At 35.5% G+C, this 13347-nt stretch overlaps 1 protein-coding gene across 6 annotated transcripts in view; it reads right to left on the reverse strand.

The window, feature by feature from the left end:
• Positions 1-1433: 1433 nt before the first annotated feature.
• Ets65A (DNA-binding protein D-ETS-3) overlaps positions 1434-13347 on the reverse strand; it is a 692236-nt gene continuing 680322 nt past the window's right edge. For all 6 annotated transcript variants that reach the window (XM_081744528.1, XM_081744529.1, XM_081744526.1 and 3 more), the window contains one exon: positions 1434-1731. In XM_081744528.1, the coding sequence (XP_081600654.1) occupies positions 1586-1731 (146 nt within the window). In that variant the 3' untranslated portion in view covers positions 1434-1585. The remainder of the gene's footprint in view (positions 1732-13347) is intronic.

Genomic DNA, 13347 nt, shown 5'->3' on the forward strand with positions numbered 1-13347 from the left:
GAAAATTATTGTACACATTTATCAATATTGAAAGATAAAGATGTAAAATGAAGAAAAAGACTGTTTAATGACATGTTAAACTATTAATTAACTTTGATAATCAAGCAACGAAATACATATTTACAAATTTTACTATTTAAAGTAGAGTAAAACATAACCGACATAATCATATATATATATATTATCTCACACCATCTATGTATGTACACTTGGGAATGTCCAAAAGTAGTGAAACCAGAAACACAAGTATTAAATTAACCATATTAATTATAGTTTCTAAAAGCAACATTGGGTGTGTAATGAGAAAGAGAGGGAATTGGTAAAGCCACTTCTAATAAAGGGATTTGTTCGACATCACGATTCAACACTGTGACAATTACTGTGTGCATGAAAAATTGTTTACACTTACATCTGCAGGCAAGTTACATTATTTGCCGTGGTATATATTAATTATCTTTTCTGACTAATGTTAGTCATTATTTATTTTTATTTGGATGTTAAAACATGTTTACGGGCAACACATAAAATTTCACAAACAATGTTCTGATTTTTTTACAGTTCTCTTAAACTTCTTGCTTAGTTTCATTTTTAGTGTTCGATTTTGTATCTATTATTATCATTATTGTTATAATAATATCATCATCATGTATACGTATAGCCAACAATGTTCAAAAACACAGCCGTACAACTATTTTATTTCATGATGCGAATTATATTTGTTTCTACATCAGTTACGAAATTCGCGATCTTACCTTCTATTTATTTCCGGTATAAAGTCTATAGAGTTCACAGAGAAAAAAATAACATACAAATTTTTAACAAGCTTGTGAGTATTCTGTGATATGAACTTCTTTTTAATATTTCATGTACGATTTCTTCCTAATAGAAGACGCGAAATTTCCTATTAAACAATTTCCACAGAAAGAAAATGATGGATTTAAACTCACTAACTGAATCAAAGAAAAAAAAAACACTATACACATTTCCACTAACAACAACAAACGACGTCACTTTTACTGATATTTTGAGAGCGTTATATATTTTTCTCTTAACTGTTCACTAATTATTTTAAACAACAAATATTTCTTTCTTTTTTTAATGACTAGAGTTGGAGCACAGAATACAAACGCTGTTGATTCTTCTTATAGTTTTCTTGAAGTGTTCTACTTTACAAAACGATTACTTGGACACAGAACAAATTGCTGATAAACTGAACACATTGTATCAGTGGATAAAACTGACCAAACAAGTTTTTCTTTATCAGACTGTTGATTTTAAAAGGTAATAAAGCAAACTGATAAAAACTAAGGGAACTGGTTACATTAACATTGAAAAGAAATATCTCCAGAATGAAATTATTATAATTTATCAAATGTTACGTAATGTGCATTATATTAACCAGGATTGTCGTCCAAATATATGCTTTTTTTTAAAAATTCTGTTACGCTTGTCCAAGTCCAGGATTAACCTTGCTTGCACTTCTGAGATCAACTTTATCATATTTATTATTTTTGGTTGGTTTTTATTCCGAAGTTACCTACATATTAAATCGGCGGTAGGCTCGTCCCCAAGCAGCAGTAGCTGGTCATGCGTAATGAGGGTATGAGCCAAGATGTGACGTCACATGGCTTGGATGATGTGTCATGGAGTGACTAGATGCCGCTGCTATATTGGAGTATAAATTGGCACTAGGATTTGTCCAATACGAAGTCGGTGAAGGAAAAATGCTTGCTGAAATGAAAAAGATTACATTTGGGTAAGTTTAAATAATTATGCAGAAGTATATTATAACAATTAATTAAAATTGCAATGAATATTACATACACATATTTGCAAAACATGATTGTCACTATAGCAAAAACATGATTAATATTTTTCTACATAGTTAAAAATTGAAAACGATAAATGATCTGTAATGTAAATATTTGCATTTTAGAGCAAAACATTTATCACATCTTATTCCCATCAGGAACTAAACTGCATCAAATAAAACTAAGTTTGCAGACAAGAGAGGAAAAACTTAAATCTTAAGTTTCTGGAATAAATATAACAGAATAGGGACACTCGATCGCAAAGGTGTAACAGCTTTTTCAAGTCTGCCATCCTGAATGAAGTATTTCCTCGGTTTACATCATTTACACCAGAAAAATGCCGGGATAGTATCTAACATACAGACCCGAGGCCGCTTCCTTCCTTTCCCCTTCGCCGGATAGTGTGTTCGGCGAGAGATGCTATCCCTCACACGTGATGGGTTTAAGGTCATACATACTAGTAATGCCCAGAAATATGTATAAATAAATGTAACATAAGCATACAATACGAGAGCCACTATTTATATTTTGAGCCTAACAATGAGAAAAGCAGCAATTTGTCATTGCAAATTGATTTATTGTTTTTCGAAATATTCTCCTTTATGATCAATACACTTTTGCATTCGTTCGAATCATTTGTCAAAGCATTTTTCTAATCTTCTTGAGACACCTTCACAATATGGTTTCTGAACGCATCAACGGCTTCTTCCGCCGACGGAAATCGTTGTCCACGCAATTTATTCTTGACGTTCAGGAACAAGAAGAAGTCACTGGGTGCCAAATCAGAACTGTATGGCGGATGACCCATCAATTCGATTTTTTGAGTGTTCAAATAGTCGGTTGTTAGAAGAGATGTGTGAGAGCTCGCATTGTCTTGATGAAGAATGATCCGACAGCGCTCGTTTGTTTTCCGAATTTGACCGAAGACCTCCGGCAAACAAACTGTTGTATACTATTCAGAGTTGACGATTCTTCGTTCCTCGAAAGGCACAGTTGCCATTGCCACATTACCAGTTTTGCTGAAAAAAAAGGCGACTATTTGTTCCAATGTGCTTCGAGCGCCAATAACTTCTGTTGGATTTGGTTCATCTTGATATATCCATGCCGTCGATTTCTGTTTACGTTCCAACTCATATGCATATATCCATGATTCGTCACCTGTTACATTCTTATATATGTCTTTTGAAGTACCGTCATTGTATTTATTGAGTATTTGTGTGCATTAATCGACGCGAGCTTATTTTTGAATTTTGTCAAATTATGTGGGATCCAACGAAAGAAAAAAAACATTGTCACAGCTAAACGACCAGTTAAAATTTTATATATATGCTGGTGAAACTAATACCTAGGGTTGCCTCAATCTCATAGTATGTCACGTGACGATCTTGCAGTATTAGGTTTTGCACAGCATCAATATTTTCGCGAACAACAACTGATTTTGGACGATCTTCGCGAATTTCTTCAGTGAGCGAATGGAGGCCACGGGTAAAATCGTTATACCAACATTTAACAGTGGCAAAGGATGGGGCTTCATCGCCAAATGTGGAAGTAAGTTGATCGATGCACTCTTGTGTGGATAATTCACTTCGAAAATCGTAATAAATCATCGTACGAAAAATTTAACGAGCTAATTCCATTTTTCTGTTGTCACGTGATCTTCAAATCAACGTAAACAACACAAAAAAGCTATTGACAAAACATTTGAAGTACGTTATAGTCAACAAAAACAAACGTTTCTATGCAAACAAAAAATGGTGCCTAACTACAAGCAGTGTGGCCAAGGCTCAAAATATAAATAGTGGCTCTCCTACGATGTAACCAGATATAAAATGAGGTTTAAAATAATTAGTTCTTTTGGATATATGTACCCAATTTCATAGGGAATCACATTTACAGTTACTACATTCAAAAATTGAAGTCAATATGTTTGAACAATGTAAAAAATGCAAACGATATACGTATGTATATGTTTTAGAACGATATAATTAACAAACGTTAATATGGAGTAAGAATCATGAGGAGTATGGCTGAACTTTTACTGTGAAATTTATGTCACTGAATAATTATTCATTACACAGGAAAATGTTCAACTCATACGCATGTTGTGAACTCGTGGGATAATGAGTAGTAAAGGAATACACACATGTGGCTAAGTTAAGAAGTGGGAAAAGAGGTGAAGTGGTTTTGGACAACGTATTTGGAAAATACTGAAAAAAATTGCGGAATAAAATTAGGTCATGATAACCACCGATAGGTAAGGAGCCTAAAATTGCACCTCATGAAAAGTTCAACACTAGAAATATCCGAAGTTGAGATTTCAAAACTTGCAATCGGGTTAAGCTCTACTTCAACAACTGGATAGAGCGTTGGAGTGAGATTTTCGAGATCGAGTTTCATTCAGATTACCAGGTTAGATATCGAGCAAGAGATTTTAGTATTTTCATTCTTGTAAAATTGTTCATCATGCAACGACTCAAAGTTGAGTTTACACGTAAAGCTTATTCTTCACAGCTCAAAGAAATATATCTTCCTTGAAGGGATTGGTAGACCCTATTACATGACAAAGTATAATTGTTTGTTTACGAGCCGGTGAACAAACAATTTGAGAACAAGTCAAACACAAAGCAGCATTCCTTTTTTAACGAAAAGCTTCAACACAGGTGGCATGGTGTAGTTAATGGGATACGCGCATCGTTTACCACTTTTTTCTTCAAAATGACAATCTACGCAAAAATGAATACATAAACAAAACTACCGTTTCATGAACTGATACTAACACAAAGTCTTCAATAATTTAAGATGCTATCCAACTACACAGATATTGTACACAGTGGTTTCATGTCATATTTTCCAAACGCTGGATTGGAAGAAGAGATCCTGTTAAGTGTGCTGTGCACCGTGTTAACCTCAACGGAATCTTGCAATATTCATAATTGTAAAGCGTATACTGTAAAACCTAAGGTTTGAGTAATCTTTTGCGAGAAAATAATCTGTAATGACAGCTCAGAATCCCCACACGTTAAGAGGATTTAAGGAAACACGAAAATCGGTTGAGACAGTGTGTTGAGAATTATGGTTAAGGTGAGCAACTAGTTTTATTTTAACGTATAATTCATCAATTCTGTTGTTCGTTATTTTACAGAACCTCAGTATAGGTATAGATCTGAACACATGCATGCATAGAGTGACATAGTTGGGAATAGAATCATAGTCTAATGCACTATAGTAAAGTAAGACTTTTTGCTCATACATGAATCAGTTATCAGTTGTGTATGTCCATGATTTTAAGATATTAACAATTTATAATGTGTTTAAAAAGATACAAATTGAAGATATAATAATACTCTATAACCATGTGGCCTAATTGATAGAGCATTTAGATCAAGGTTCTACAGACAATTGGATTACATAGTTATCAGTGTTGGCGTAAGGTAGTTAACGAACTGCTTGAATTAGCAATTCATACGTTCTTGTCCCAAAAGGCAGAGGTAAGGACAATGAAAGAACAAGCAACTGATAACTGTCTGGATACTCATAGTATGTACTTCACAGGTTATTACGCCAGGGCTTTCTAGTTTATACAAAAGAGACTATTAAAGAAATAGTCTGGTTTTAAACATTTTTTAAACATTAACGAATATATTTTCAAATATAATTGTTGATTAAATACCCGCGCAAGACATCAAGTGAGACTGAAAACTTTTTATTATATGTTAAATGGCTAAAGTGCATGTTGTGATGAAACCAAAGAACAAGAAACATCTCAAAGGTTATGTGACCACGTCTGGGGAACTTAAAAATGTAAGCATGCACTGATGTAACACAGCGTGCAACGAGAGATTTCAAACACCGTGAAAGTGGGCAAGATGCCTCGGTGGTAAAGCGCTCATCTTTTATAAAAAAAAAGTCAATTGTTCGATCCCAAGTAATGTGATTTTATGTGTACAACATATCCCCTGTGAGTTTTCTCGGAGTTCTTCCATTTTCTCCCACATTCGCATTCCACAAATTATTTCAAATTCATTATCGTACATAGAACATCAGTTTCCTTTACCTATAGGGCATAATCATGGGGCGTTAAAGATTTCATTTCATACTGCCTCAAAAGTGTAAATGTGCCCTTATACTGTTTTTTGTGAAACTAGGAAAGTCATTCCGTAACAGATTGCGTCAATAAAACGCAAAATTTGTGCGCTACTTTGCGATAACAGTCGTAATTACTTTTCGCATTTTTTGTGTTTTTAATTTTGAAGACTGATATGAAATGATGCCCAGGAGTGTGTTGCAAACTAGATCGTTTTCATATTAGAAAATTTGTTAATAATAACGAATTTATGTTATAAATATTGTATCAAAATATTTCTATAGAATAGTTTGCTAACTATCAAGAGAGCATTTTCTTGTGTGTATTTTTGTACAGGAAATCACAAATCAAATTCAGAAAATATTTTAGGATTTCGTCTCCTGACCCCTTCAGCTATGCTTTTCGCAAAGATTTACCTAAAAATTACATAGGAAATTCAATGTATGGGAGAGAAAAAAGTTCGAATGATAGTTTTTCGAATCAAAAAGTTTCCCTTTTTACTCGACATGGTAGTATCTTGTGTTTAACAAGAATAAATTGACGTCTAACTATTCTCTTACTACACTCTCACATATATGGGATTCAAAAGATCCGGGGAGAAGGAAGAAAAAAATGTCGCGCATTTTCTTTCAGATTTACTCCCAACTCACGCCTACGTTCCGCGTTATGCATTCTGGTTTCCTAGCATGAAACACAGGGGGAGCTGCTGTGGTTAGGAAGGGCACCTTTGATTCCCAACAAGCAGTGAAACCAACTCATAAGATTTAAAGAAAAAGAACGGTACGGAATCTGAAGGCAGGGAATGTTCACTCTACGATTTATAAGTGGAATTAAAAGAAACATTTGTAACTACAATGTCGTTGAAAATTGCACGGAGCGCTAAACCAGGAACATAGTTGATATTAAAGTAATTAGGTGTTTCCCCAAATCTTCAATACGTCTGCAAATTAACTGCACATTAGCTACAACTTTTGGCACCAAGGAGAAGCAAAGCTAGTGACAACTATTAGCCTGACATTTGAACTCTTATGAATTAGAGTAACTGACAGTCTGAAGGACCTTGGGTTTGCAATAAGAATTAAAAATATATCAATATTTTAGACTAAATACTTCTGTCATGTGTAACTCTTCAAATGTTGTGGAGTTTGCATAATAGTGTTACTCACGGACTGAAATGTTTTCTTGTTTCATAAATAGGATACAAGTGGACTGTCTTTCACACTGTACTTTACGGTAGATCTGTAAACTATGGGAACACGATGTTGAAGCCGGACGTGGTAGGACTGTCAGTTCCGGTTTCAATAAAAATCGGAGCTCGAAAAGGCTGAATCCATATAAAATTGTTTCTCGTTATATTGTACAGTTTTTCTCTGTAGGAGTCAATATTGAAATTGGTAGTTTTAGTAGATTTCATCACTTTCGGTTTCAACTGAATAATATGAGCTGAAATTAACCACAACTCTGAAATTCTGAATTCATATAAGAAAATAATTTCCACCATCTTTTACAATGTTTTTCTTTATGGTGATCGACATTGCAACTGAAAGTTGTAGAGCAGGGTTATTACAAATAATTGACCCAATTTTATATATTTACTGTAGCTTTATTTTTTATCGGATACATTGTCATAAAACTTTGCAAACGTATTGAAAACTCAAAGATTTAGTGACATTACAAGTGCTCTATATGTGCCCTCTAGCAATTCTGCAAATGCCAAGTCAATCATCAAGTTCTTCCCAAGCTCGGTGCAGCATGTCCCTATCAATCCGTTGGAAAGTACTATTAATGCGAGCTCTCACATGTGTCAGTTCTGTTAGATTTTTTGGTAGAGGAGGCGTAAACACAGTATTTTTCATCTAACTTCTCCAATATACAAAAAAAATCGCATGGGGTTAGATCCGGAGAGCGTAGAGGCCATGACAGGAATTGCTGATCATCATTCCCACCACGACCGGTTCTTCAGTCACTGTAGGCCGACCACTTGGTTTCTCCTTACGGAGATATGGTGAAGCTGCAAACTGTGTACACTATCGCTGAAAGGACTTGGCATTTGCTGGATATTTACTGAACTTCATTCGGAAGTTTCGTTACACTGTTAGAATAGACTGATGTGAATGAAACACGAGCACAACATAAGCGTTCTCTGCGAATGTCGCCATCTTGAGTGAATACTCACTGCTGCGCTCTCGTGACAGAAATCATAAATAAACCTGCAACACACACACACACACACACACACACACACACACACACAGTTTTGAGTTTTTCAATATGTCGGCAAAGTTTCGTTCCAATATGTCCAATAATGAAGCTTCAGTGAATTTATGAAATCGGGTCAACCATTTGTAATAATCCGGTACATTTCAAAAACTTTACGTTGAGTAGAGAAATAAGGACGAATAAGGCACCTAATGCTGGATTGATATCAAAACGCAGTCTCTCACTATCTGTTACCGTTTTTGCTCTATGGTGATGTGAAAGCCTTAAATGGTAAATTTCCAATATTTCTGGTTTCAATAAAGGTACAGAACAATATAAAACATATTTTTGACGCATTGAAACCATACTTTTATAAGATTCTTTCTCTGTTGCCGCTCTTGTGGTGATTCCTATCAACAAAAAGACGGATGGACGGACATAGTCGTTCCATAAGAGTTTTCGCACATGCGCATAGCATAATTTGAAAGTCTCAAATATGAATGATAACGAATGCAGCACGTTTCTGCAGTACTGCGTAGTAACCTCGCTGGAAACTTATAGTGCAAAACAATGTATGAAACAAGATCTAACTTCTTTCGGTTGCTTGAAATTTATGCTGGTCCTACTTTGACCAGAGGCAGGATACTCAACCCGAGCCAGAAGAAGAGGAGGAGTGAAAGCACTGAGTGTATTGACCCTGTGTGTCACTCAATCACAACGTTCAAGAAGTCTTTGTCTAGTATGTGTTGGAGTGAATGTGTAGCTCGAGGATTTGTTGCGTTTTCTTCACAGTGTACTCCAGCTCGGCTGCCCTGTCCTTCGCTCAATGTGCGGCTAGTCATAAGCAGTAAGGCTTTGTGAAATGTGAGACTACAATTTAAAGAAGGTTAAACCCTGAGATGTTTTCTCACCGTGGATCAAACCGAATTTTCTGTATTGAAGGTCAGAAAGGCCATGTACCCGCGAGGAGACGCGCCTAACTCAGTTATATCAGTTATATTCGAATACAATTCCATCTTTGAATTTCAGAAAAGGCAACTATTACTCCAAAAGTTATACTGTGGCAGGAAGCATGATTTGATATAGACTATTTATGCCCTAATAATCACATTACTTAAATTTGATTTCATTCGCGTATTTAATCTGGATAAAGTAAGCACATGAAAATAAGTGCAAATAAACTGTGTAAGTACTTTTCGAATTGCTCATTACACAGTTAATGTGAGAAGTCTAGTAACGTTGTATGTTATGGGAGGGACGCGATGGCTCAATGGTAGAACATTCATCCCAGCTCGAGCCAAGTGAACTTTGTAGTGGACAAACACCGTATGTGGATTTCCTCTCACTTTCTTCATTGTACCATTTCATTCATTTCTCATCCTCACCGTCTCCTTTAGCCTAGCCGGCATAGCGTGGGACGTAAAACTCAAAGATTCAATTTCATTTTTTATCTGTTATGGGCCAAAATATTGAGGAGCTGTGGTACCATACTTCTTAACTCATGTTTATTCCATTTCAATCATATTAATTTGCCCTTTCTGAGCGTTTCAATGCCTTTACAGTTCGAATAATTTATTTCTATTTGATTCAAGAGACATACATAATATATATTTAAATTGAGTAATAGAACTAGCTAGATATTTTTTTTATATAAATAGCATCAGTGTAAAAAAAAAAGGTTCTATCAAAATTTCCGCGCAGTGGTAGCGCAGTTATATCTTGACGGTAAGTGCTATGGAGGTCCCTTGTTTATGGTGGAATCAACGTGCAAAGTGTGATTTCAGCCACGTAATCAACCTCGGAAAACTCAAAAAGTATAGTTCGAAAATAATTTACATGAAATATGCAAACGTGTTAATCAACCAAATGATGCACTTGCAATATTGTGTACTAAAATATGTATATAAAAAATATAGTGTTGCTTTATTTCCAATTGTCTTCCGTGCTGGTCTAGCGGCAAGCGCCCACGGCTTTAGTGCACATGATCCTGGACTCGATTCCCAGGAGAGGGCATGGTGGTTCAGCGATAGAGCGCTTACCTCTGGTGCGTGGGGTCATTGGTTCAATCCCCAGCCAAGTAAGTTTATGGTGGACATTATGTCAGACCGACATTATCATTCCACCAATTCTTCCATTATCATTCACTTGCTTTAATCATCGTCTCCCTTAGCCTAAAGGGACATAATCGTGGGACGTTAAACTAAAAGTTTCATTTCGATTCCAGGTGATGGAAGCATGAAATTTGAACTCATTACGGTGGTTTGGTTCTACCTTGAACTGCTTCACGTCTCATATAGCCACTATGCTGAAAAGGCGCATTAACACGAACAAACATTTTCAATTGTTATGAGTATCTTATTACATTTTTTTATGTCTTAAATTGTAAGTTTTAGTTTAACGTCCCACGATTATGCCGGCTAGGCTAAAGGAAACGGTGGTAATTAGACATAAAAGAAATGTTAGAATAAAGAAAGTAGGAGAAAACGGAAGAATCCCGTGAAAACCCACGAACCCGGTGTTTGTCCACCACAAAGCTCACTTGGCGCAAGCTGGAATCGAACCAGGGACCTCACACATCAGAGTTGAACGCTCCACCACTGAGCTGCCGCGGCTCCACGAAATCAATAGCAAATAAATCGTGAAACATTTATTTTAAGGTAAATACAATAAAATGTGTATTTGCATTATTGGGTTGCATTTGTCTTACTTGGGGTTAAGATGGAAAGTATGAAAACATAAATCTTTAAAAGGGTTAGTTAGCAACACTGTACTTTTCCCGATAGAAAACATGAAAGTTCAAAACAGAAAAGGGAGAAAAAAAGAACAAAGTATGTTAAAGTGAAGGTACTCAAGTCACGTTTCGATTGCAGAGAATAGATTTTTTATTGGTGGACAAGTATTTTATTTTTTCACCATCTATTCTTCTGATTTTTTTTTTAAAAAAGGAAACTTTACAGACTTGGCATCCATGAAGAAACAGAAAAAAAATTTGGAGAGAATAAACTGTGAACTGTGTCAACTTACATATGTGTAGGTGTGTTCACTTGTATGTGTATAAGGCGAGGATGCTTAAAAAAGAGCACAAAAATGAGAGAATTAATAAAAATTCAGAACGCGTATTTAATGTTATGTTTTGGCATATAAAGAGACACAACAAAGCAAGTTGGAGTGATCTAAAGAAGTTATGGAGAGTATGCGGTTTTAAGCTTAAATATCTGTTCAGAAGAAAGTTGTACTGTACGTAACTTCAGTAACTTATTGACTCCAGAATAATATTCTTGACTCCAGAATGGACCAACATGGCTCTATAGAGTTTACATGCATTATTTTGTGACTTTTTTCTATTTAAGTTAAGGAATGCATCTAATGGTGACAAACGGGACGACGGCCCTAGGCGCCGAATTAAGGGGGCGCAAAATTCGAGAGAAAAAAAGAAAAGGAAAGAAGGAAAGAAAAAAGAGAGAGAAAAATTACTTGGAATATTTTAGATCAACAGCATTATTTTTAATCTAATATTTAATTTGACCAGGATCAGATTTATACTTTTTGCGACCCTAGACACTTGCTAAAAGCGCCCCAAAATCAAGGAAAAGCAGGGTTTATTTTTGAAAATTTTCATGCCCTTAGCGCCAACCATGGTGGCGCTTCGCGGCTGATCTGTCAAACTCACTCATATGTACGGGGCGCCGTCGTATACTCTCGCCCCAGGCGCTGATAGTTCGACCTCGACAGTACATGTGATTTGTGTTGTATGCAAAACAGTTTTGTTTTCTCCTCATATTACGTAGGTGCTGGGAACGAACTTAAAACTCCAATTAATTTAGCTCCTTGCGAACGGTCTTTTAAATACATTTTTTATCAGTAGACTTCTTTGTCATAGATTTTATTATTATTTTTTTTAAATCGTAGAAAACAATTCGCTTAAGTTGCTGTTATTTTAAAAGCACTTAAGGAAACTACAAAGCTTGATTTTGTAGAGATTTATAAGTTTGAATACTTACGATAATTGCTCTAACATTTGCAATTCTTCCTCGTCAAACACCTTTTATGGTGAAAAACCACATGTATTGAAATTTACTATACAGGCATTGACAACAAATAATAAAGAAATAATTAATGCAAAATATATCTTTCACTATATTAGAAAATTATCTGAACCAGAATTCACATTAAGAAGTACCGAAATCTGATCAGCTCTTAAATTGTTCGATTTTATTCTCAACATCATAAGCGTGAACATAACACGTGTTCAAGTAAGCTTCTCCTATGACTAAAAATGCATCCGTGATATCTAGCGGCTGAAGTTTAAACAAAGTAGTTCACATAAATGTATACAGGAGTCACGTTGTGAGTACATGAACACGACACGTATTCAAGTAAGCTTCTCTTATGCCTAAAAATGGATCCGTGATATCTAGTGACTGAAGTTTAAACAAAGTAGTTCACATAAATGTATACAGGAGTCACGTTGTGAGTACATGAACACGACACGTATTCAAGTAAGTTTCTCCTATGACTAAAAGTGGATCCGTGATATCTAGCGGCTGAAGTTTAAACAAAGTAGTTCACATAAATGTATACAGGAGTCACGTTGTGAGTACATGAACACGACACGTATTCAAGTAAGCTTCTCTTATGCCTAAAAATGGATCCGTGATATCTAGTGACTGAAGTTTAAACAAAGTAGTTCATATAAATGTATACAGGAGTCACGTTGTGAGTACATGAACACGACACGTATTCAAGTAAGTTTCTCCTATGACTAAAAGTGGATCCGTGATATCTAGCGGCTGAAGTTTAAACAAAGTAGTTCACATAAATGTATACAGGAGTCACGTTGTGAGTACATGAACACGACACGTATTCAAGTAAGCTTCTCTTATGCCTAAAAATGGATCCGTGATATCTAGTGACTGAAGTTTAAACAAAGTAGTTCACATAAATGTATACAGGAGTCACGTTGTGAGTACATGAACACGACACGTATTCAAGTAAGCTTCTCTTATGCCTAAAAATGGATCCGTGATATCTAGTGACTGAAGTTTAAACAAAGTAGTTCACATAAATGTATACAGGAGTCACGTTGTGAATACATGAACACGACACGTATTCAAGTAAGCTTCTCTTATGCCTAAAAATGGATCCGTGATATCTAGTGACTGAAGTTTAAACAAAGTAGTTCACATAAATGTATACAGGAGTCACGTTGTGAGTACATGAACACGACACGTATTCAAGTAAGCTTCTCTTATG

The sequence above is a fragment of the Thermobia domestica genome, chromosome 17 (genome assembly GCF_964235325.1).
Source record: "Thermobia domestica chromosome 17, izTheDome1.hap1.1, whole genome shotgun sequence".
In the NCBI taxonomy this organism is placed as follows: domain Eukaryota; kingdom Metazoa; phylum Arthropoda; class Insecta; order Zygentoma; family Lepismatidae; genus Thermobia; species Thermobia domestica.